At 43.6% G+C, this 26,781-nt stretch overlaps 1 protein-coding gene across 1 annotated transcript in view; it reads left to right on the forward strand.

Annotated features, from left to right (window-relative positions):
- The window catches only part of ASTN1 (astrotactin 1), a 360,836-nt gene that overhangs the window by 135,918 nt on the left and 198,137 nt on the right, over positions 1-26,781 (forward strand). The window contains exons 3-5 of the mRNA XM_037825286.1: positions 21,247-21,640; positions 23,111-23,257; positions 24,318-24,425. Coding sequence (XP_037681214.1) covers positions 21,247-21,640; positions 23,111-23,257; positions 24,318-24,425 — 649 coding nt within the window. The remainder of the gene's footprint in view (positions 1-21,246; positions 21,641-23,110; positions 23,258-24,317; positions 24,426-26,781) is intronic.

Below are 26,781 nucleotides of genomic sequence, written 5' to 3' on the forward strand. Positions count from 1 at the left end.
TAGCCAGAACTGAGAGCCAGGTGGAGTGTCTGTCTTTTTTTCCATTACTTTCCATTCTTTACATCCTCTTTACAATTCTGGTCTCCTGTTTCCTGAAGCTCAGAGAGCCCTTAAGTTACCTCAGTCTTTCCAGTAAAGAAAATAGCTAAGAAGCCAAATTTTCACAAGGATGCTTATATCTTTTACCATCTTGATGTAATATTCTGTTCCGCAATTTAGCTCTCTTGATATAGAAGCCAACAATTTACTTTTAAATACTTAGTTTCAAAAACCCCTGAAATTCCTTTTCAAAGCAGGGCTCATAATCTCCATGGAGTTTAAATCAATACTAAAAACTCATAATAATCATAGAAATGAAACTGTCATTTACTATGCCCTCACTGTATCCCAAGCACTGAATGGGATCATTTTCATGCATAATATCAATCAATTCTCATAGCAACCTTGTGACATAGGTGTTAATTCCTCCACTTTTCAGAAGAGAACCCTGAGGCTTAGAAAAAGTAAATGACAAGGTCACACAGGCCATGAGAGGTAGAGCCGGGATTCAAGGCAAGATTATTTGACTCCAGACTCCACTCTGCTGCTTTGTGGTATCAGGGTTGGCTTCCCCTGCCCTCCCCCTCCATTTTTCAAGACTGTAGAATGTGATTCTTTCAGCTAGCATAGCAGAAATTCTTCACTCAAGGATTAGGAAGGCACTTAGAGCATTGGGCAATATTCTGTCACGTCGGGGTTCCTGAGCCACATCAAAAGATGAAAAACTGGATTGAGCAACATAACCAAGCATTGCAAAGCAGCTTGGGGTTGTCTCTGAACAGCGGCTGATCATTGAGAAACCAATGAGTACTTTATAATCCAAGGCTCTGAGCTTTAACGAGGTGGTTTGTAGCAAGGGCTTTGCTATTAGAGAGATCATATTTAAATCCTAGTTCTACCTCTTACTGTATTAGTGACCTTGAACAAATTGCTTAGTCTCTCTAAACTCAGTTCCTTAATCCACAAAATGGGAGTGATAATTGATTTTGCTTCCTAGGGCTATTTTGATGATTAAATGAGATGACTCATTTAAAGCTCTTCTTACAGTGTCTGGCACATGGGAAGTGCCCTGTCGATAATAACTAAGTAAACTCTTGGGGTGTCATGCAAACGGCCTGCAACAATTCTTTGCACAATGTGTTACCCTGGGGCCCACTTCCTAAGGGAGGCAGCTGGGATCATAACAACCTCTCACAGGAGTCCTAGGGGAGATGTGCTCAGGGAACAGGCCAAGGCAATAGGGACATCAGAGCAACAGGAGAGGCCCATTGGAAAGCCAGGATATATGGTCACGAGCATTCTGGGCATTGTTGGGTCACTTCTGCTTCTTTTTACAGGGTTTCCTAGCAGGTATCCAATGGTTTAGGGTGATAATCCCAACTCCAAATTTCCCTGGAAGAACTTCACTCATTTATTTATTCATTTTTTAAACAAACTAAATGATGTCATTATGGGATTCCTTTTCTGCCCAGGTATTCACATGTGCAGAAATTGGTATTACTCCCATTCACAACTGGGAAAAGACAGAACAGCAGGTGACATTTATGACTGGCATGAGTGGAAAAATTCAGACATTCTGATACCTGATGCTGTTATCTTTCCTCCAGACCATGTTGCCTCTCTCTCACCCTCTGCATGTCTTGAACGATGTGGGGTTCTCTTAGAGATAGACTTGGGTTTCTTCTGCATACTCAAGGTCAAACCATGACTCTCAGCTCTTTGGTGACATGATCACCTAATCTCTCAGTGGCTCCCAGACTTTTGTGACCAGAATAGCTCTCTGGGATATTTTGCTTCCTGTCATTTCCCTTCCTTTCCAGAGGGAATGTGCTGATGGAAGATTGCCTTTAAATCTCACCTCAGACCCATATCCATGGGCCCTGGTTGGAGCCAAATAAGACTTGGGTATATTGTACTTGGGCATATTGTATGTAATTAGCCACATATCCACAAAGAGAATGCTAACACATCATAGGCAAGAGATTAGCTAGTCCAGGGGGTCTGTAAAGAGCCAAATGGTAAATATTTGCCAGAAAACTACTCTGTCACAACTACTCAACTCTTGCCATTGTAGTGCCAATGTGGCCGTGCACAATACATGAATGAATGGGTGTGGCTGTATTCCAACAATATTTTATTTACAAAAATAGGTGATGGGCCAGTTTTGGCCTGGAGGCCATAGTTCGCTGACCGCAGTCTAGTCCATTCTCCTCATTTTTCTACAGATCCTAAATAGAGACTATTAGCTCACAATTCAGTAGAAGCACTAGGGTCCTATTTGTGGTGTGAATGATAATAGTGTGCTAGTTTTGGTCAGACCCCCACAGACTGATGATAACTGTCATTTAAGCATATGAACTGCCATTTAAGATGGCTTTTGCTAGAAATTCAAGGCAAGTACTACTCACAAATCCAAGTGAAATGCAAGCACATTAGCCTCTCCAGAGAAGAACTGATGGGTTTAATGAAGATAGAAGTTGATGAAAACAAGACTATGCTTAGACTTGACAAGAGAAATATAAACATGATACTTATTGGCAAATATGCTATTTTTTCTTCCCTCTGAGGCTAATGGCTCCTGCTTGATTTCACCTTTGACATACACAGAAAACTTTTATGAAATGCTGTGAATATGTTAAAACAGCACCTTACAGCATATATGAGCATATAGAGAAGTAGAATTATACTTCCAGACATGATGTTATGATAAAGTTGGTTTGTGTGGAGAATGATATCGAGGGCTTTAAGTGTTAGTGGTGGCTCTCTGCCTTGTTGTTGAGGCTCAGGGTGGACTTTGCCTCACAAAATCAGCTATGACACTTTCAAGTATTTGTTGAAGTTCATTGAAAACTTCATGAAGGGCTATTTCAGTAGCATCTTCCACCCCACTTCTGGTTGCCCAAGAGTCTCCATGATAAATCCAAGAAGGTCAGGTGCTTTTTGCTGCTGCCTTGCTATTTATGATTTTCCCCCTGTCAACTCTATCGCCGCTACTGAGATCTATGAATAGCAATGGAGATGCGTCAAGTAGCCTTCTAACTTGGGATGAATCCAATGCTCAGTTAATTGGTGTGTCGTACTATGGCTGACAGCAGTGGCTGCTTCACAAAGTAGTATCTGGGGCCTATTAGGCTCTGGCTCCCAATCCCGAAGTTTGGGATTTATACACCTGCTATGGTACTTTGAAGCTCTATGTACCCCAGAAAAACATGTTCTTAAATTTAATCCATTCCTGTGGATGTGGAGCCATTGTAAATAGGTCCTTTTTGATGAGGTTTCTTCAGTTTAGAAGGTATGTCCCACCTCATTCAGGATGGTTCTTAATTCTATTACTGGAGTCCTTTATCAGCAGAATGAAATTCAGACAGAGAGAAGGAAAGCCATAGGAAGAAAGAGGCTGGACATCAACAGAATCCAGAAGAGAAGAGAGAGACCAGGAGACAAGACACCACTGTGTGCCTTGTCACATGCCTGAGGAGTCAAGAATCACCAGCAGCCAGCCCAGAACATCACAGTCTTCTTGGAGAAAGCATCACCTTGATGGTGCCCTGATTTGGACTTTCTTTTAGCCTTAAAACGATAAGCTAAATAATTCCCATTATTTAAGCCAACTCATTTCATGGTATTTGCTTGAGCAACCTAGGTAACTAAAACACCCACTTAAGATAGCCAGATAGATGGATTCTGCTACGCCAATACCACAAAGAAGGCAGGGCCAGGTGAGAGATCTGCACAGACACCACATATGTATTAAAAGATTCAACCTTCTTTTCCTCCCTTCCTGTATCTTATCTGAGAAAGAAGATGGAAGGCTTTGGGACTAAGACACAGAGGCATTCAGGATTTTGTAAAAATGAACATCAGAATTTAGCATTTTGGGGCCTTAGACACATACTTATGAAGTGAGTTAAGTCGTCACGCAGAACCAACTCAGAAGTTGACAGTGATGTTAAGGCATCCCTCTTTTATCCTTTTTTTATCCCCTAAATGTCATGGAGCATATATATCCAAGTCACCATCCCTGGACTCTCAGATGGCTTGTGGGTCCCCAGCCCCACTCTCCTGCCTGCTCTGCTGGTCAGAGCAAGCAGCCCCAGTGTCCGAGGCCTTCAGCCCCTCCAAGGCACAAGCTCCTTCCCCTGACTCTGTGTGGGCTTGGGACTGGGAAGCACCAACCTGCTCCCAGGACTGTCCCAGACGAGGTCCTGCTCATTGCTTCCACAGCAGGGTGATGTGGGCCTACAACTAGCCATGTCACAGAAACAGTCCTTTATCTTTCTCCCCTCCACAGTGACTAGAGCTGGGAACACGAGACAAGCAGCCTAATGCTGGGACAAGACATCTGAGTTAGAAACAGGAGGCTCTGATTAGAGTCTTTTCCCCACCAACACCTGTGAAACCACAGACAAGACTGTTTTCTCATCTCTAAATGAGAAGCTTGAATAAGATAAGTGATCTCAAAACTTGAGGCAATCATAATTCTTTTGGCCATATTATTATGCAGTCTGTATTAGTATTTTCTCAGTATTGGTATTTAAATTGATTGGCTTTTCCATTTCAACTTATTTTAACCTTATCTTAAATGAAAATGTCAATAAAGTCATGGATTTGATGTTATAGTTATTAGGTTAGGAAAATAATGTTTAATAAAATAAATGCTAGAATAAAAATATTTAAAACCTTTTGCAACCATTGGCATGCCGTGTGCCAGCAGTACAAAGATGGGATATGTGCAGTCTGCCTTGTAAGCTGCTCCCAGCTCTCACACTCGAAGACAATGAGAGCAAAGGACATATGGAACACCAGCAATCCCTGGTTGATGCAGATTTGAGAGCAATATATGGAAACTTTCTTCCATTCCCCTCAGTAGCTCTGCTCTTTGCCTTCCATTTCTGGACCTGAGATAATGGTCTGTGGGGGAAATGGAAGACTTATGTGCCTGTAGGTTGGATTGTACGGAAGGTAGTTATGGCCTGGGAGGGAGCTGTTGCTTCTTGCTGTGAACCTCTAGCTGGTCCTTTGGATGGAATTGAGTGACTGGGATCCCCTCACATGGCCCAGAGGGGCCTCTCTGCAGGTGCCCTGAGATTTGCCCGAATGCTGGCCCAGGAGCCTTGGTGCTCAGTCAGCTTGGCTCTGCACATGCAGTGTCTCTAGCTGACAGGAAGTGATCCAAGAACCTTCTGGGCTTGGCCTCAGGATAGACTGATCCCCACGTGAGAAGCAGGCTGCGGAAAGGGCCCATAGCCTCCAGCTCTGGGGGTTTGTAGCACCATGGAATTACCTCGGGAGGGTGTCGTGCAATGCTCTTCCTAGAGCAGCATAAGGAGAGGACATTTATCCTCCTGCCTAAAATGACTTCGGTGAAGCCAGAGACAGAGTGATTCCTGGCAGGCACAGCTGAGCCAGTGTTTTTATATTTCTTTTCTTGTGGAAGTGATTACTTCTGTTATCCTGTGTGCTCACTTCTCAAGACAGCAGTTATATCTTAGGGGGAAAAACAATCTGCTTTGGATGGAAATTTTCTGATAGGAAGGGGACTCTGCCTTGTGGAACAAAAGTGCTAAGAGGTGCAGGGAACCTCCAGGCTTCCCTACGAGATGGGCCTCCCTGGTTCTCGGCATAGGACAAACCTCATATTTCCATCAGGAAACTGAGGTTCCTGCCTGAGGCACTGGAGATTCAGCCCTTCTTCCTCTTCCCTGCTTCCCTCCTCTACATCGCCAGCCCCTACAGCTGCTGCCCTTTGCAAGTTCCTCCGCTTTTTTCATCAAGCTTGGTTCTTATGTTCATTTTCACCTGATTTCATTTAATGAAAAAAGTTAAGAGTGGGAAATGGGCTGTGTAACTATTCCTCTGCGACACTGCAAGCACATTCAAAGAGCTGTTTTTTGTTGTTGTTTTTGTTGTTTTTGTTTTTGTTTTTTGCCTTTGGAAATTTTCACCAGCATCTGTGTTAAATACTGCTTTACCCAGGTAATTTCATTCCAGGTCACTAGGATTGCAGAGAAGGAACAGTAGAATGGTACAAGACAGATATTTCACTTGAAAATCATCTACACAAGTAGTGCATTTTCAATTGTTTGGGACAGAAGGATCTCAAACTTCCTATCCAGTCTTATTACCCAGGACCCCCTTTTCTGCACCCTCCCAGTCACTGGCCCTGTGCACAGTGTGCCCATGGGACTGTCCCCTTGTGCCCTCCCCTCCCCTCCACGTGTACGTGTTCAAATCCTACCTATCCTTCAGTTCCTGGCTCAAATGTCTCCACCTGACCGCCTCCCCCAACCTTTCCACCAGATGCCGTGGCCCCTCTTTGGTAACTCAGGGCTGAATCATCAGAGAAGACTTCTTAGAGCCTCTCTCAAGGCTGGTGTCCGTTTCCATCCGATGTGGTAGGATTTTGACAAGCCTTTTCTTCTCTACTAGACTTCAAGCTCCTAAATGGCAGGATCTGGACTGAGTCTGATGCACTTTTATGTTTCTTACAGCTACTAGCACAATGCTTCCTCCTTAAAACACCCCCAGTTGATAGTCACAGAATGAATGTAATATGTTCATGTCCTGTTTTGTTTTGTTTTTTTCTCATTTGTTCCTTACAACTATCTCTGTGCCCAACCCTGGCCTCTCTTCTCCAAGATTCCGACTAATAGATCTAACCATCTTCAAATGACACACATCCAAATGAAACTCACCATCTATCTGCCCAACCACACTCTCCTCCTCTCGTTTTTCCTTCTTAGTTGGTGCCTGCATCACCAACATGGTCACCAGGCTGGGTCCCCTTCACTCCCTCTCCCTTCTCATCCCTCACCAAGCTCTGCTCATTCTATTTTCTAAATGTGTCACAACTCATCCCTTCTCTCCCTGTCCGCTACCACTGCTGGTGCAGTCCCCATCCCCTCTCACCAGACCACCACAAGGGCTTTCCCCCTGTTCAGCCTGCTTTCGGACTTGTCCCCCTCAAAACCTCCCTCTTACAGCCAACAGAGTGTTCCTAGTAAAATGAAGGTGACAACCTTCCTGCTGAAAAGCCTTGAGTTAGTTCCATCTACCCTGAAGGATAAATTCCAGCCTCTTAAACCCTTCATGACCTGATCCTGGCCTCCCACCACTCCTTGCCTCCCACTCTCTGTCCTAGCCATACTGAGCAGCTCCGTCATATTTCCTGGATCTCCCTGTTGTGTAATATTTCTCTGATTTCACTACTGGTGTTCTTTGGGTCTAAAATGCCTTTCCTTCTTGCTCAGTGGGATCCCCTCCTCCTAGCCTTTGTAAAACTCAGCTTTGCCCTGTAACTTCTTCTAGGAAAACTTTTCCCCTAGGCTGGGTGCTACCTGATGCCTATTTCTATCATCTTCCCCATCTGCACAAGGCTGTTTCCCCTGAGTGTAGACTCTTACTGGCAGGGGTTACACATCTCAGCATCCTAGCAGAGGGCCTGGCTTTTGCTAGGAGGTCAAAAGGGGCTTGGGGAATGAATGAACAACCCTGTCAGGGAGGCTGAGCAAATTTGACAAAATAGAAACCTAGAGCTCAGAAAGGTTGAATGACCACATGACTGGTCAGAGGTACTGCTGGCCTGGGAGTAGGTGACCTGTCGATGTCCTTTCCTTTCTACTGCAAGACCTTCTGTGCAACATTCGGTTCAGGTCCCTCGACAACCCCCAGATGTTGTGGCTCCCTTCCCTCACTACCCCTCAGCACTCTCCTTCCTTCACATCTTCAAGGAATGAGCACCTTAGTGGGAAAACAGTTATATACCAGAAGTGGCTAGGTCACCAAGTCATCTCTCTCTTCACGGACACTGAGGAAGATCACTGTGAAAGTTACGCGGGGCGAGAACTTCAGTTTTGAGGGTTATGGGACCTGGCATAAGGATCGGGGTGGTACCACCTGGTGGTTATTCAATGAGGAGAGCCCCTGCCAGGACCTGGAAGCATGGACAGTCCCCAGCCCACCTTACTGCACTGAGTGAACAGCTCCCGATTCTCCTGTCCCCAGTGGCTGCATGCACAGCTCTGCCGTTCGCAGCCCCAGTGTCACGATACCTGGTGTGCGCCTGTCAATTGTAAGTTGTGGCAAATGCGTTTGATACTAATAATAGTTAAAGATCTGAAATTTGTGACCAGTTTCCCTTTTTTCCCTATGTATTAGAGTAGAGTCAAGGTTATCTGTATAAGGTCATTTTAAATCACTTGCATCCTGGTATGCTTTCTCGAGAGAGACAGAGAACAAAATGCAGCTGCAGCTGGTGAGCTGGGGGTGTTTAACCCTCAGTGTGCCTGTGGGGTCTACCCAGTCTGTAGCCCTCATCTGTCGTGGTGTGGTGGCACTGAAAGCTTTAGAAAACTATTGGTCCTCACAGTGTTTGGTCCTCCTACTAAGATGAATTTGGTTTCCCAATCACAGAATGGAGTAGATAAGAACTTCTCTACCTATCTTGACACAGATGTCACTCTGCAGAAACAGAAATACAAATGTACATATTACACATTGTGGCAGTTTGGATGCATTATGTTTCCCAAAACGCCATGTTCTTTGATGCAGTCTTGTGGAGGCAGACGTATTAGTGTTGATTAGGTTGGAATCTTTTGATTGAGTGTTTCCATGGAGATGTGACTCAATCAACTGTGGGTGATTTCCATGGAGTTGGATAATTTCCATGGAGGTGTTTCCTCACCCATTTCGGGTGTGTCTTAATTGAATCACTGGAGTCCTATAAAAGTGTTCACAGATGGAAGGAGGTGCTGCAGCCAAAAGAGACACTTTGAAGAACACACAGAAGCTGAGAGTGAAGCTGGGATCAGCAGACGCTAGCCATGTGCCTTCCTAGCTAACAGAGGTTTTCTGGATGCCATTGGCCTTCCTTCAGTGAGGGTATACTTGTGTTGATGCCTTCATCTGGGCATTTTCATGGCCTTCAGACTGTAACTTTTTAATCAAATAAACCCCCTTTTACAAAAGCCAATCCATTTCTGGTATTTTGCATAACAGCAGCATTAACAAACCAGAACACACATGTATGCATGTATGTTAATGTACATATATATATAGACCTAAATACAAATATCTAAATAGAAATATTAATAAAAGCAAAAATTAAACCTTAATTTCTAAAAGAAGGGACTTCTCTAAATACCATACACTTTATAGAGCATGTAGTACAGTTCTTCCTGCAATTAGTTGCTAAATATTTGTTTTAAAATGTGATGATGAATTTCTTTGACCTCTCTGGTGATGAGACTATTATAAAAGCTCTGTTGAGTAGAGCAGAAACAGTTAGATCCAACTAAGTACTGGTTAGTCAATTTTACTAGGGAAAACAAAACAAAACAAAACAAAACCTCTTTGTCCATTTAAGCGAGCCCTCAACCATCTCATATCTGCTTGCTAATGGTACCAAAAGGCACAAGCTAGAGTGAGGATGGATACATATAAGCCCATCACATTTTTTGACTATAGTTGCCATCTTCTTGAGAGGATTCTATGCAGCCAGCGGTGCATCCTCAGAACTGGCCAAGGAACGGAAACAGGCTTCCAGATGGAGGCCTGAAGTCTGAACTGACAAACAGTATAAAAGTAATGTGGTCTGTGTTTTATCAACCTCCCCAAGCCAGCTGAATGTGCCTCCCTGTAATTAATCAAGCAGTGCAGTGTTTACTGAGAGTCTGCTGGGTATGGAGTGCTGTGCTAAGCCGGAGCTGGAGAAGGCATTTAAAACATGGCCACTGCCTGTAAGTCTAGTCAGAATTGTGATATGGGAAACAACAGGATTAGGAATTAAGGATTAATTTAAAAAAACACACACACACAAACCCACATATGCTTTAGGAGCCTGGGGAGAAGGAGATGTCTGAGGACGGGAGTAATCAAAGTAGGTTTCGGGAAGGAGGGGGACTTAAGCTGGGCCTCAAAAGGATGGGGAGGGCTTACATGGAAGCTGGAAGCAGAGTGAAGAAGGACACATCAGGGAAGGGGGAGTGCAAAGGCTCAAAGATAGGCCCACACAAGCCCTATTACCCTGTGACCCTTTTTGCTGTCCATCTGTCTGTCTCTCTCCGTCTCTTTCCCCCTCTCCCTCTGTCTCTGCCTTCTTCCCTCCTTCTCTCCCTCACAATAGAACTGAATGTTAGAAATAGAAAGAAATAAATTGCCACCATTAAAAAGTAGGAAAATGCAACCTCTTGAACACTGTGATCTGAATTAATTTGCAACGATATCACAGATTAGCTCAGAAAGGCCTTTGTGGGGTCAGGAGATCATGCCCCAGCCCCATGCACAGAATTATGCCATTGGCTGGGCACATGATGTTTGCCTTGTCAGTTGCCTTGGAAGCAAGAGCCTCTGATTGTCTTTGTACAATGTCAGTGTCTCTGGCCGGATCAGCCTGACCTCTCGGTTTAATGGGCATGATTGAGCTACTGATCATTAAATCACAATCTGACAATGGCAGAGTCGGGTCTTTTGTCATTTTCCTTGGGGATGTGGGCAGGGCAGGGCTTGGGATCAGCTTCCAGCTTTCCTTTTCTCTCGTCCAGTTTTGCTGGTGAACCCAAGGTCCTGGTGCATGTAACTTTGCATCTGGCTGGGAACAAAGTGCACCAGGGTCAGCTAGTGAAGAAATCAAGTTTACAGGTGACAGGTCTTTACCCCACCTCATCACCCACCCTCTCAAAAGCCAAATACAATACAGAAATCCTTGACCACCAGAAGAACAAAGGTGATGGGATATGAGGATGGGTGGGTGAGATGTAAGGGAGAGAGGAGGCAGGGCAGGGCAGTTTCTGTGTTTTTGTTTTTTAATTAATGATGGGAAGGATTTGAAAACTTGTACAGTGGCTTTGCCAGCACATTGTAATTAGCTGAAGACAGTCTGCTGCTGATGTTGGAGCTGGTGGTCTTGCAAAGCTGCCCTAATGAGAACCTCTTAGGACCTCTCTCAAACCAGTCCTCTTCTCCAGATTTTGTGCTTTATTAGTTCCAGAGAAAAATTGAATTATAATACTTTTTTTTTTTTGAGGGAGAAATAAGTGCATGGCCTAAGAGAAGATCCTTTTGGATGTCAACCTTCCCTCTCCCTCGAGGCCTTCCTTGATGCCAGACAAAGCTTGCGGGCAAGGAGTGAGGAGTTTGGAGGGGATCTTGGCAAACTAGGCTCCAACTGTGTTTGTACAGCAACATCACTTCTGGTCCAATATTCCCTCTCCTATTCCCTTTGCTGCGGGTCTTCAGCTCTAATACACATCTTACCTGGATGCCAAGATCAGGTCACAGTTGGGCTGTTACAAGGGATATGATCATGGTCACCCAATGTTCTTTTCAAGGCTTTGATTAGAATTTGAGGCTTGTGATTTGAATTTTAACTATTGTGGGTCAAATCAGATACCAACTGGAGGAACTTTATGATCTGAAGGCAATGTGTAAGAGTTTTGCTAACCCCGAACAGCAGTGAATGACTTGCAGTGGGAGTGACCACTGTCATCCTTTGGGTCCTCCTGATGAAAAATGTGACCTGCAGAGTTCCTCCTGCCTTCTACAAGTCTCTTGGCAAGCAGCCTGACTGTTATGCAGTTCCTAGCTTCCCTGAAAGTGTTCAAGTCCAAAGTTTTCCCCCCAGCCTGTCCTCTACATGTGTTCTTATGTTGTAGAAAATGATTCAAACCTTGTCTCTTTCCCCTTTTAGACATCTGTTCCCAGAAAAAGGGCTTGCGGACAGCAGAAACCAAGAGTCTGTGTGCTTGTGTACCAGACTGTAATCAGGGAAATGGTTGAATCTCTTTACCCTAGACTCTGAAGACAGTTTCACTTTAGAAAATATCTACCCAAGAACTGATATCTCCATGGAGTTTTCCCTGCCTATGTTAAAATGACAGCCTGAAAATTAGGGTCACCCTTGGTACAATTAAATTATAGCTTTAAATTATGCATTTGGCCAACCCAGGGATCAAGCTTAACTGAAGAAGATTGGGAGTATCTGGAGCAGGCAGTGTTGACAGTGCTGAGCGTAGACATTTGGGGATCCTCACTTGCATAACTCCAAGACTTAGGTGCAGGAGCAAGGCAGTTCAGAACTTACTTTATAGAAGGTGGGGAAATTGGGGAGTCAGGGCCCAGGCTTTGTTGGTGGGCCCCCTCCTACCCAAACAGGCCATCTAAAAGCATCAAGATCAGTGATTGAGTCTTGGTATGGCTTCTACTCACTGTGTTAACTTGGGCAAGTTATTTAACCCTTCTAAATCTATTGCCTCATCTAAAAATGGAAGTAGTAATTGCTATTATTTATTGACAGAATTAAATTAAATGACGGACGTGATTCACCAGGTGCTATGTCCAGCACATAGTAAGCACTTAACAAATGGCATTTATCACCATGTTTCTTTCTCCTTTGCACTGATACTATAGAAATAAGGCAGTTTGTGCTTAGGATAACAGGGTAAGGCAGGAATTTGGGGAAAGAAAGAAGTACAAGCGCTGAGTTTGCTATAGGAATTTGAGAGATGCTTGATCTTTTCATGTGGTTTGTGTCCTTTAAGGTTCTTCACTAAACTAACCGTCAGCTGGGCAGGGTCTCCCCCTCTCCCAGCATAGGGAGTACCCTTGGAGATTCCTCTGTGAAGGAGACCAGGGGCAGGGTCCCTGAACACTGATTAGCCCCTGGCTCACTATGGCCATCATGATGACCGAGCTGGACCTCTGGTGTGGGACAAGAATATGATCAAGCCCTGAACCCCATCTGAAGAGCCTCCCACCCACACCATGGCTAGTGATCATCTCAGAACTGTGTAGCCTTTACAGATCCATCTCAGCTTTTTTAGCTGGGAGGAAATAGACCTTTTGATTCTTCACTATGTCAGATAGTGGTACTCATGAATATGTACCAAATTCAGAGAAATCTTGACATCCTGACTCTCCCCTCTCTCTCTCCCCCACTGACTTTATTATAGGCTGTTTTTATCTGGAGTCATTGGAATCCCCACGTGTGCCTTGCATAAGGTCTGCCCTAGGTGACTAGTTTCTAATGCTGTTTTTTATTTTCACAGCCCCAGCTGCTATCCACGGAGCTATCAGTTCTGTGAGACCTCTCCTCCTCTCCAGCTGGGCTGCCTGACTCCTGAGGAGATTGGAGGAAGAGGGGTTTAACAACTCTTTTATGTTTATAGAGAAAGAGGGGTTAAAGTCTAATTGTCATTAGCATATACTGCGCCAGCTGCCTCTTCTGTTACTTGCTCAATAATTCCCTTAATGTTTGGTCCTAATGGAGCCGATTATTGTTACATTTTTATTTCATCAAGATCACCTACTGCATAAAAACAAAGAAGAAAGGAGGAAAGGGATGTGGCCAAGAATAGGCATCGGGCATTACCCGGCTGGAGGTGCTTATGTATTGGCTTCATGCTTGGCTTGTGAAGTTTTGAAGGGCTGGTGCACATGGCCCACAGAGGGAGCCTGTCCCACGCAGCTCTCTGCCCATGGGTTGCTGAGACGGCGACCTGGAGTGCTTTTGCTTCCACATGGGCCCTTTTATCTCCTAACCTGCCTGTCATGCATAACACACACTCACATCTCACACACGTATATGGGTTCTGAGTAGGAACAGACTCTTAACATAGGATGTCCAGGCAGCATCATCTCTCAGAAAATGACTAACTCTACATCTAGAGGGAGGGGGCCCTCTATTCTGTCTGGGTAGCCTGATTCCTCACTGCCCCCTGACTCTGCAGAGATCTAGGCCAGTCTTTGGAATTAGGGAATCCATCGAGATAGGCTTGGACCTGGAAAACAGCCCACAGTGAGCCGCCTCTCTGCCACCCTCCTTCACCCAGCTCCACTGGGCCTTAGCATCTCATTAAGGCAAATGACAGGTAACTGAAATCACTAACGATCAGAGAGCTCTGAGCTCAGGAATGTTCCTTATGAGCAAATGCGCTCCCTCACTTTTGCTTTGGGCCAGCAAAGTCAAGGGTCTGAGGCAAGAAAAAGCCTGAGAACCAAAAAAGCAGTGCTATAAAAAGAATCTGAAAGAGGACAACTTGAAATAGCCCAGGCTGATTCTAGCATGCTAGCCTTCAGCCACTCTCCCAGTGGGCTTCAGGCTCTCATTAGATGAACTCCCGAAGTCCTTCTCGTAAAGAAATTGGAGATGAACTTCCCAGATTAAAGAATACAGACAGTGATAAAACCTAACAGCATTGAAACTTTTAGACCTGGGAAAAAGCAAAAAAAAAAAAAAAAAAGAACAGAAAAAGCTATAAAATTTAGTTTCCTCCTCAGAAGAACGTCATACTTCATGCTCAAATCCTCCTTAGACTGGAAGGGCCCTCAAATATCACCCTGCCTAACCTAGAAAGCTCTTAGTCTTAGTTTGTCTCTCCCTTATGGAAGGTTGCCCGGTTCCTACCTTTACTCAACAAATGGCATTTTAACGAGAGAGGATCTTGGAAGACATCTTATTTTTTCCCTAAGTTTGGATTCTTGGACCTGTGAAGATGGGGGAGGAATTCTGGATGTTGTAAGGGAGCAGGCAGCAGTCGTGTCATGCCCCAGTGAGAGGCTCACCAGGCAGGGCAGAGCTGTCCCCCGCCAGTGGGATGTGCAATTCACGTCAGAAGCCCCAGAGGACATAGTGAGGCCTCTTAATTAACGTGGTGGCCCGTGGCAACTGGAAAGCATTTCCACACAATTAAAGACTTCAGGAAAACCCCAAGGGGAGGTAATGTTCCTAATAATTTATAAATTGTACTCACTACTTAATATGCTTGAAGTGTTTCACTTCATCTTCCATTTGGGAAGGAGATGAGCAGGGAATAATGGATTTCTATTCACTAACCACCACAGAAAAGGGAATCTCTCAAACAAACACACCAAGGGGCTTTCCCTTCTAGTTTGGGTGATTCCATCTGGCAATAAAGGGATTCCCAAGGTCAATAATATATTGCTACAATTTAGATGACACTCTGATTTCAAAAGGCCTGGTTATACTTAGAGAAGAGGGCTGGTTTGCTTATCAGGGGCTCTGTTGGTTAAATGGAGGGCCTATGGCCTGCCTCTGTAGAGTCACTGCCTTCATTTCCATGGTCTGAGATTTCTGGATTTATTGGGCAAGAAGGACTCACATTTTCTCTATAATTAGTTCACCATTTTAGACCTGTTTCTAGTTTGACAAGGATTGGTGTCACAATCATGAAAATTCCAAACTGTAAGAGATCAGTTGGTTCAGAGAGGCTATGCATCTTGTACAAAGTCACACCTGGTATTTTATTGGCAACTTTCATATAATTAGGAACTTAGGTCTAATTTTCCAGTGGCTTCGCAGAATCGCAGGATTGGAAAGGACCTTGAGAAGTCACCAATCTAGCTCATCTGTTACCCTTCTCCTGGGCTGAAATATTATGGGTCTAGGTTAGACTGTGACCCAAGTTGCCATATAGGCTTGCAGCCATTGTTCTTCTCTTGGCCTGTCTTTTTTGAAAGCCGGAGACAGATGTGAGTGACTGTTTTCATATATGAAAGAGGGTCTTTAGCCCTGACCTTGAGGCATTGGTATTGAGGAAAAACAGGGGACAGGGGACACCCAGCTTGTCCATTTGATTCTTATTTTTTAGCCACCATTTAATTCCTTTAGGAATGTAATTTGAATTCAGTATGTCCAGTCGCCTTGAGGGATAATTAATTATATCTCCGATTCACTCTTCTGGTTACTCCTAGGGTGAAACTAAGCTTTGAAATGTGAGCTGATTGATTGGCTGCAGTCTCTTGACAGATGGTGGCTGGAAACATACTCTCGGCTTTTCTGTTTCTGTGCCAGTGGTTCACAAAACCTAGGTGACTCCCTAAACTTTGGTAGCATTTGAGAGATCCCGATTCTTTATTCCTCATCATGTGACACTGATTTGGGATTAAGGAAGAATTCCACTCTCCTATGGGTTGTTACAAGAGTGTCACCTTTACTCTAAGATATCTTCACCTGTCCTTATTTCTTTTGTTGTAAGAAGTGGGAATAATGACTGGCCATTTCCAGTACCTGCGATCTATTTTTGTCTTCCTCTTGTACATGCACTTACCTTTTGAAACAAAATTATGCCAACTTTCTCCTCTAACTAGAATGTGTAAATTTCATGAGATCAGGAACCTTATCTGTATCATTCACTGCAGTATCCCCATAACAGAGACCAGCAGAACCATCCCTTGCTAAAACAGGCATTAATAAATACTAGTCAGATGAATGAATAATGAAATGAATGAATGATTCACACAAGCAACTTCTTGTATAAGCTTTGCTTGCAGATACGTAGATGTTCATACAGAAATATGTTCACAGTTTATGAATCTTTTCTCCTCCTTCCCTCCCTCCCTCCCTCCCTCCTTTTCTCCCTTTCTCCTTCTTTGTACAAACGCCCATTTTTTGCTAGCACTGTGCTCAACCCTGAAGCTTACGAGGCATCAGACATTGCCCCTGCCCTCGTGAAGTCCATAGCCTGGTAAATGAGATGAATAAGCAAATCAAAGATAAAAGTACTTGTGGTTCAAGTTGTGTGGAGGGTGCTATGGAAGCCTTATGATGGCGAGTACAATATGATTAGGGAAGAGTTGGCCAAGGAAGTATCAGTGAACCGACTTTGAAGGATGAGTAGGATTGACCTCAGGGAGGGAGGTGTGACTCAGGACCTAGGATGAATACACAGGTCAGATAATGAGACAGCTTTGTGGGTGGACCTGGAGAACTAGCATGATCATAAAGGGGAGATCTGCCTAGGATTTTCCATTCCTGGGCAATCACTGCCAATGTTATATAAAACATTGTTATATAGAAATTCTAAAATCTACAAATTATCTGACAAACCTCGTATACTCTCTCAGGTAAGTGCCAAAAATGTCAGTCTTATAATAAAGTAAAAGCTGATTTTATTTGTTTGATCTCTATTAAAGCCAGTACAAATGATTTATTGATTTTTTAAAGAGAAATATAATTTTAAATGCCTCATTTTTTTTTTCTGCAAGCAACTTGTTAACAGATGTGGAGTTCTCAAATACCCCAAACACATTTCTGGTTACAAAATGTTAACAGTTTTCAGGAAAATCAATAGAATAATCAGAAAACTCATGAAAAGATGAACAAAGAGCAAAACAATTCCATATTTTTTAGTCAATGTTTTGGTTTATTTTAATGTTCAAGCTTTGTAACTTGTTACTTGTTGCCTAGGTCAAGACCACCTAAATGTTTTTCTTTTTCTTTCCTTTTTTTTTCTTAAATGCCATAAAAATGGGAGTTAACACAAATAAACGAGGAATACACTCTGAACACAGCTAGGGTAATAGAGGAACTCAGAAGTGAGGCATGTGCATGTGAGAACTCCAGTATGCTCCCTGTAAAGCTTTTGTGATGATACTGCCCATTATGTTTGTTGTTGTACTCAAGTTTACTCTCCCAATAAACTTTCTTTAGTCAGATAAGAAGAGACACGCACATGTTTCTCTTTTTGACTTGGTTACCAGGAACCTCCCAGCTACAGTCCTTGGCTTAGGCTCCCCCCCCCCCATTCTATCTGCCACCTCTTTGTTTCATGAGATTATTTGAAAGAAAGACCCTAGAGCTTAAAATCCTCTGTGGAAATAGAGGGTTAAAAATAATGAAAATGTCAAAGAACTAAATTTTGTCACAGGCATGCAAAAGTAATTTTGCACTGGATTTCCAAGTCCTCAAGGTACCAGGAAAGTTGTCAAGGTGACTAGATACCTGCCTTTTCCTAGCATATACACGTTCTATATGTTTCTACTACCTGTTCACTGGATTAGGAAGATAAACAGTTTGGAGGAATGTGTGTGTAGTGATTTTACAAATTATTATTATTGCACAATATTATTATTAAATCATAATACATATTAATATTACATAATGTTATGCATATTATTATTTACATAATAAGCTGCAATTAGATAAATCATAGCAGAGTGTTGAGACACCTGCCACCAATCTGGGTTATAGAAGCAGAGAAACCATATCACAACTTGAGTAACCTGAAAATCCTTTTACGTATGCTTGTGCTGTTTCACCTAATGGCTGGAATTCCTTACTGAGAAACAATTAATGGAAAACTAAGGTCATTGGAGTTACTGACTCTAAGCAGAAGAAATGTTTGGTAAAGCAAGATTTGAGACCAAATACATGGGCGTAGAAACTTGTGTTGTAGCCCCTATAGGTGGTCATGCTTTTTAAAATCTGAATGTTAACTATCCCTAATTGAGTTTCTAGGCCACAGACACAGCTCCGGTGAAGGGAATTTTCCATGATCTAACAAAATGGTGCCATGAAAAGAGCACTGAACAGAACCTGAGGCTGGCACCAGTCCTGCACTGCGAGTTCTGTGGCTTATCTGGGCCTTGGTTTCTTCATCAGAAAACAAGGGGGCTGAGCCTAGAGACTTTTGACGGGTCTTTCATCTGAAAGAGAAAACTCTGATGCCACTTTTCTTGGTTGAAATTCAGCCATATTGAGGGCCTAATGGCATCTTCCGGATATGTAGTGACGTGTGTTGTGCAGAATCTCATGGAGAATGTTAAGTGTGAGTGTTGTCTTTCCACTACCAACTAATCCTGGATTTGGACAGTTAGTGGGCGCTTCGTAAAAGGTTCTTAGTTGGTGAGAGTGTTTCTTTTGACCCACTGTCAGCCAGAGGTACACTTGGAATTTTCTCTTTTGTCTTCGAGAAATGGGGATGCCCCTGGGTAGAATCATCCACGCTGTCCTCCCCTGTCTTCTTACGATTTGTGAAAGAGATGTTGGGGCACACAGTTTCCAGTGGGCTAAGTTCATGCAGAGTAGCTTCAGCTTGTGCTTAGGGATACGGACTCTGAATGGGAGTGATCGTGTTCCCATCTGAGTACTCCTTTGCTCTTGACCTTGGGCAAGTTATTTAAAACCTCAGTGCCCTGGCTTTTTCAAATGCAAATGGGAAAATAATTGTACCAACCTCTTTGAGTTAAAAAATGTAGAGCATTTAGAACAAATGCCCGCTATAGAAGAAAAGCTGGATAAAGGATAGCTGCTGGTGCTTTATTAGTGCCACATATGGGGATGAACCTATGACCTGGATCTTATCACAACCATTTTGTGACCATCCAAAAGGAGAACTAGGGAGTAAGAGTGAAAGGGGCTCCTAAAACCCTGTGTGACCTGGAAAGATGGCGTTTAAACCGTTTCCTCAGATTGATGTTTATTCTACTCTTACAGCTCTTTAGGGAGTGAAATTACCTCTCGCTTTCACTAGCTTAATTCAGTGTCTGACAACTCTCAGTCAGGAAGTTATTCCTTCTGTGTGGCTTAATTACCTATTGTTGCAGTTTCAATTTGGGGTGAAGAAAAGGATAGTGGGTCTGACTCTGAGGTGAAGGCTCAGCTGCAAACTGTTGGGTTGGGTGCAAGGAGTAGCTCTCCGAGAAGTGGTCTAGGGCTTAGTTATGATGCTGTTGAGGTGCTGTATCTTGTGCAGGGTTCTTTGTTGCACTCCGGGAGCTCTGTGTGAGTGTCTGAGGGGCTGCCGGGAAGGAAGGTGGGAGGAGTTGGCAGTCAGTGAGGACCTGGAAGTGGCTTGTTTCTTCTGCCCCCATTGGAACCTGAGCAGCTTCATGTTTATGATCTTCTGTACTTGCACGAAAGATTTCACCAGGGGTAAGGGTTCCACGGACAAAAGAAAAATTTGAAAACCAGGAGCAGCCTGGCAAGCCACCTGACATGACCTGTCACTCAGCAGCTGACCCTGTTGCTTCGGGTCTCTCCTCCTGCCGTTTGAAAGAGACAACATCTTGTGCATGTGTGTGCTTTGCTCACGGCTGTGATGGGAAAAGGGAGGATAAATGGAAAGATTTACGGGGAGAAGGACTTTATAAATCCAAGACATAATTATTATGAGCCTGGAAAAAGGCCCTCTTTAATGTGTTTGAGGGAATAATCCTGACCCAGCCTTGTGTGGGTGAGCCCCTTGGGAATTATTAGGGGGTTTTCATCTCTAGCCCATGAGAGGGTGGCAGTGATTGAAGCTCAAGGTTGAGAGCAGAACCATTTGGCACACCCCAGCCTAATGAAAACGGTTTGGAGGGATATTGACCAAAATAAAGGGAGTGAATAAAGATCGTGCACAGGAAGATTTATGCCCACTGAACTCTGTGCAGCAACGGGCTTGCGAGGCCTTCCCTCCAAACTCTGCCCTGGATGGATGTCAAGGCGAGGTGTTCAATCTCTCTGAGGCACTGCATCCTTGCCTCTGACAGATGGCAGATTTTTAAGTAATGGTCTTAGAGGCGATGGCTTTTGAGAACCAGGTTTAGAGGGAAACGCCTATGCCAACCTGACTCTAGGACATGGGTCCCCATCCCTTCCTTCAAGCTTTAGCAAGAATGGGTCTGTGAGATTGGGAGAAAGCTGTGTCTGAAAAGCAGTGGTGAACCAAGAAGTCATGTCCAAATGGAAAGATTCCTTCCCACGCGTGGTTGTAAATTCCTTATGGATATAAATTTCCTCTTTGGATTTCTCAGTGGTTTTCTCCTGATAAGGGCCATTATTCTGATGGAGGCCTTTAAAGTTACACTGAGGACAGCCTCTATTACATGTGATGCATTGTATAGGGACTTTATGTAGTTACCTAACTTTAGTCCTTACAACCATCCTGGGAGCTTAGGTAGTATTTTCTCCATTTTACAGACGAGAAACTGCAGACTTAAAATTTACTGTACTCACTGATAATTGGTGGTGCCACAGTTAGAATTCACATATGATGGATTTAAAGTGTGAGACAGGAAGAAATCTGATGTCATTCCACTGCTTAAATAATGGCCTGAGACCCCCTTTACATTGTAGCTTAACAAACTAACCCTCTCCCCTATTTCTGCAGTTGAAATGATGCACACACACACACACTGCTACTATTTCAATAACTTCTTTCTTCTTCAAATTGTTTTCTAAGCCAAGAGCAACCTTGGATCACTTGAAATGAATCACTGGTATCCTGATTCCATTTTTCTCTCACCTTAAACACCAGTCACTGCAGGCTGTCCCTTTGCTGCTGAATGATGTTTGCTATAGGTGCTTAATATTGCCCAAGTGAATGAACTAATGAATGAGTGATGAATGGTGGTAGCTGAAGGGGCATGGCTCTCTGTGGCAAGAGCCCACCTGTCTTCCTGCATGCGTTTATTGTCTTCTCTTCCCAGGGTGGCATGATCGCTCTGCTGCTGTCCATCCTGTGTCTGGTGATGATCCTCTACACTCGCCGGCGCTGGTGCAAGCGCCGCCGGGTCCCCCAGCCCCAGAAGAGTGCCAGTGCCGAGGCAGCCAACGAGATCCACTACATTCCTTCCGTGCTGATCGGTGGGCATGGGCGGGAGAGTCTGCGCAATGCCCGTGTGCAGGGTCACAACTCCAGTGGCACCCTGAGCATCCGGGAGACACCCATCCTGGATGGCTACGAGTATGACATCACCGACCTGCGGCACCACCTGCAGAGGGAGTGCATGAACGGAGGGGAGGACTTCGCCAGCCAGGTCACCCGCACCCTTGACTCCTTGCAGGGCTGCAACGAGAAGGCGGGGATGGACCTCACACCAGGTGGGGATGGCAAAAGGGCAAGGAGGTGTTTGGTCTTTTGCCTCGGGGGACCAGGGAGTGGCTAGGGAAGAGCTGCTATTTTCTTATTTGGTGGCTGGTTGCCATATTTAGGGGGATGTGCCAGTCCCCAGGTGGGCAAGAAGAGTAATCTCTTTCCTGAGATGATGGGAACTGTTCTCACCCAGAAAATCCAAAGAACAAGTGTAAATTGGATACCTTGTCCACTTGCACCCTGCTTTGGAAGCAGAGATACTTGTATGCCCAACAGAGGAGTGGTTTAGAGACATTTTAGTACGTATTGAGCAACCCTCTGGAAAATAAGGAGATGGCAGGGAAGATCAGCATGTGTGTACGACTTTTTTCCACATGGTATATTGGCTTAGGCAATTTAATCCTTCACTGAAGTGTGCATGTGGAGGGGGGTAGTAGCTGTTCTCTTCCATGACTCCTGAGGCTTCAGCCTGTACATTTTAGTTGTGTTGTCTTTCCTTTGCCTCTGCAGCCTTCACAAGGGATGTAATTCTCCAAAGAAAAAGAAGAAATAGAATATAGGTGTGGACCACATTTGTTTTGTGTATCTATGAAGGCAATGGGTGGAAGGGACTTGGACTTGATCCACCAGGACAAGATCAGAATCAAAAAAACAAAAGGCAGAGAGGAAAGGAGTAGACTTTTCTTTTATAGTAGCCCACCTGCCTCTCTCTCAAACCTCTATGAGTAAGCAACTCCCTGTAGATAAAATCCCAAGGCAGTGATCCTTCAAGGAACTGCCCGCTTATCTTTGAATAAGACATTTTTGATCCTGAATGTCACTTAAGATAGATGGATTTTCAGTAAGGCTTAGAAAGAGTGGCATCATATAGAGGTTTCCAATCTGTTTATCTAGAAGAGATCTTATATGAATTGTCTATTTCCTAATAAGATTTAAAGTCTGAGAACTCCTTGAGAATAGGGGATATATCTACAATTACTCCCATACTTCCTATGACGCCTGGCATAGAGCTAAGCCTACCAAGTAAACATATAATATTCAGAGTTTACAAACTCAAATGTCTTCAAGAACCAGAGAGTTAACATAAATATGTGAAATAGCTGGATGCAGACAATAGAGAATGGTGCAGGTTGTGGTGAAACTGAGAGTGTATAGATTGCCTGAAATGCAATCAGAGTTAAATTATTTTAAAAATATGCAGCCTGTCTATAGTCACAGGGCCACAGGAAGTGACCCTATTAATTCATAGTTAGTTGAATTTTCCACTGTAGTCACCCTTACTTTACCTCTTCTCCCATAACATTGTAGTCCCCTAGAAACCGAAGAGAAATATTATGGTTTCTGCCAGTCTCTCACTCTAAAGTTTCCTTATTGCAACTCTGTGAAACTACATCTAACTGGTTCATGCAGATTTCCTTGCTCTTAATTTCTTTTGGACTTTCCTCTTAAAGGTTTTGCCTTGAATTTTCCTTATATAGGAAGTGACAATGCCAAGCTGTCACTGATGAACAAGTACAAGGATAACATCATCGCCACCAGCCCCGTGGACTCCAACCACCAGCAGGCCACCCTGCTCTCCCACACCTCAAGTAGCCAGAGAAAGCGGATCAACAACAAAGCAAGAGGTACATTCCCGTCTGAGGCTAGGGCTTGCAGGTGGATTCCTTGATATTGGTAGAGGCTGAGCCATTAGAATCCTTTACCCACCTATAGAGGGGCTGTGCCCTTGTACAGTCTTTCTGGAGACCAGTTGGGTGCCACTTAAGGAAGGATTTAAATGAGCCAAGCCTTTGACCTAGTAATTTCACCAACATGAATTTATCCTAAGGAAATAATTGGACAGGCATGCAAAGATGTGCATAGAAAGCTGTTCATCACAACATTGTTTAAAAGAGGGAAAAATGGGAAATAATGTAAATGTCCTTCAGTAGGGAATTGGTTAACTACCTGGCACATCTGTCTGCTGTCCAGTGTTTTACTATGCAGCCACTGAAAATGGTAATGTAGATCTGTATTTGTTAATATGGAAAGTTGCCAGCCATGTCAAATGGGAAAAACAAAAACATAAACAAAATGAGGTTGTTAAACAGTAGGTATGGCATAATGCCATTTTTTAAGGGGGATTAAACAAACTTTATCTGTTTCTGTATCAGAAAAAATATATAGGGAGAATCTACATCAAATGTTAACAGAGTTTTTCTTTGAATGGTGGATTTAGAGGAGATTAGGCTTGTTCCCTTTATATATTTTGTGTATTTTCTTTTCTTGTCCTTTTCATTAAACATATGTTCTAGAACCAGAAAAAAAAATACAAAAAAAAAAAAAAAAAAAAAAAATAGGCTCCTTAAGACATAATCCCAGTCTCATATCAACCAGAATCATGACCTGTAATGAGGAGAACTTCCCATTCTTCCTTTTCAACCCACGATTGCTGGATGCCCCCTCTGGCAGGTCGCTGAATAGCCAGAGTGGGTGGGAGCATGGGCTGGGGGCAGGGCTCCAGTGATTGCTGCCTTAAGACTCTTTACTCTCTAAAGAAAGCCCAGAGACCTGTGGCCACTGCTCCCAGATTGCTAGTCAACCCGCACTGGTGTCATTGATTTTCCTGTTGAACTGGTCCAGTGATTTGGTGTTAAGAAGACAAAACTGAAGATGTTGTCTTCGCTCTGCTCCTTTTCATTACAGCTGGATCTGCCTTCCTGAACCCTGAAGGGGATTCTGGCACAGAGGCAGAAAACGACCCCCAGCTGACCTTTTACACCGATCCTTCCCGGAGCCGGAGGCGCAGTAGAGGTAGGTGGAAGGGGACGGAGGGTGGCAAAGGGGCCTGAAGGGAGGGGAAGGTGGGGAGCCACAGAGGTGCTGGGTCAGGTTTCTGCAGGAAGAATTCTTGGACCACAATTGGTGTTGCCTCTTAAGGAAGAAAGAAGAGCCTAGAATGGAACTTCTCAGAGAATCATCTCTCCCAGATAATGGCACTCTCAAACAAGTTTCCAAATTGTTTGAAAGGCTATTTCTTGGTCAGAAGACTCTCAATTCCTTCTGGAAGCTTCAGGAGTCACTTTTGCTGTTTAGACAAAGGAAATGAAGTTAACAAAGTGTGTTACATGTGAAAAGAGTAGATATTGTTCTTACCCATTGCTTACCCAGCCACATCAGCAATGGGGTTGAGCTACAGAGAGATTGGGAAAGGGGGCTTTGAGGAATGATCTAAGGCCTGAAAAAAATGTGCGTAATGGTCTTTGACCCAGTAGAACCACAGGGCCCCAAGCCCCAAGTCCCCTCCTGACAGGGTCCCAACTAGCTGATGAGTTCTCCTCAGTATTCACAGAATGGTCCTTGCATGCAGCCACCATCCGTGCCATCTACCCTGATGTTTAGTGGCTTCAGGAGTTCCAATTACAGCTCGGCTACTGCTGCCTACGGCTTTGCTGGAAATCAGCATCTTCACTGAGATAGTTCTGGGTTGAAGCCCCAACTGGCTTCACCATTTACTTGCTGTCTGGTGTTGGATGAGCACAACTTCTGTGAGCCTCAGTTTCCTAACATGTTAAATGAGTTAATACCTCATGCATAGGGCTACTGTAAGGATTAAGTGAGATTCAGTTGTGCCTTCTTGGAAACTGGTAAAGCACTGTGAAGTCCCTATTGATGTTGCTACTGGGAGTCTCCATAGTGCAGCCTGGCTCTCAGTTTCTTACTTGATCTTAAAGAATTTTGGACAGTCCCCCGAGATACAATGGAGGATATTTGAGTGGCATCACATTGTGTCACACTCAATAGCATTTCTCCCAACCGATCATCAGCCAGCATTCTCAAAAGGCACATACATTTTGGCTTTTGGCTCCCTTGAGTTCACTTCTTATTGAGGACATTCTTTCTAGAGATTGGAAAGAAAAACTTCTTCTTCCTCAATCTCAGTTTCTGTAGTCCCTGCTGCTCTCAGTCTAAAAGTTCTTGCCACTATTTTTCTCAAGAGATCAATGAGGCTCTGAACAGTGTCATGCTGATACCCCAGCATCCCGGAGGTGAGAATGTAGATTAGTCTCCCTCTCTCCCTTGATCCTCAATACATATTTGTAAATGTCAGATATTCACCCTAGACCATCCTCAGAGGCCAATGAAGTGTAGACTTGACCTATAGGGTGTGTTCTGTTATAATAAAATCCTATTTAAGAACCCATAGGAATGAATTAGAATGAGTTTATTTGCAACAAGTAAGGAATCATAAAACTGTTACTTTTAAATAGCAAGCTCTCTTAGTGCATCAGCTGTTTATTGCTATTATCTAGGTTGTAAACTTCTTAGGGATGGGGCATGTCTAATTTATCTCTGTTTTTCCAACGTACCTAATGAAGGACTTTGCCTCTAGATGCCTAATAAATGTTTGTTGAATCGAACTGGATACATTAGTCAGACTAGGAAAAACATTTAATAACCTACCTGCTATGGATCAGGCTTTGAGAAAGGTAGTAGCAGCATGAAAACATGGCACAGTGATAAGTGTGAATAACAGGAATTGAAATGTGAATAATCACTCGTTGAATAATGTGGATAAATTAAAATGAGTACTAAGAAGAAGAGTGGATGGTTAGTTCTACCTGGCAGCAATTGGAGGCAAAAAAGGAGATAATAAATAGAACTGGGTTATATATACAACATATAGAATTTCTTGAAAAAGGCAAAGTCTGAGGTAAGGGCCTTGTAAGTAGGGCAAAATGCATATTAAAAGCCTTAAAGGTACAAAAGAATGTGATATTTTCAATGAAGTAGAAGTAGTTCAATATGACAACAGTAGTCTGGGAAATATACATATAATTATATATATATAATTTGTATATGTTATATAATTTATATGCATTATGTATATATATATATAGAGAGAGAGAGAGATTGAGAGAGAAAATGAGGTCCTAGGGATGAAGGAGATGAGGCTGGAGAACAGGACTAGCTACCATAATCATACATATGCCAGGTTACTGAGTTTTGCACTTGGTTCTGTGAATCATAGGGGACCACTGGCAGTTTTGAAGCTGAGAGAGATGCTGGATTATGGGTTGAAGGTGCTGAAGGACCAGAGAGGCAGGAAGAGCAGTAGCAAGTCACTGCACCACAGGAGGGCAGTGCCGAGTGTCTGCAAACTGTGATG

This window comes from Choloepus didactylus, chromosome 2, assembly GCF_015220235.1.
Source record: "Choloepus didactylus isolate mChoDid1 chromosome 2, mChoDid1.pri, whole genome shotgun sequence".
Classification (NCBI taxonomy): domain Eukaryota; kingdom Metazoa; phylum Chordata; class Mammalia; order Pilosa; family Megalonychidae; genus Choloepus; species Choloepus didactylus.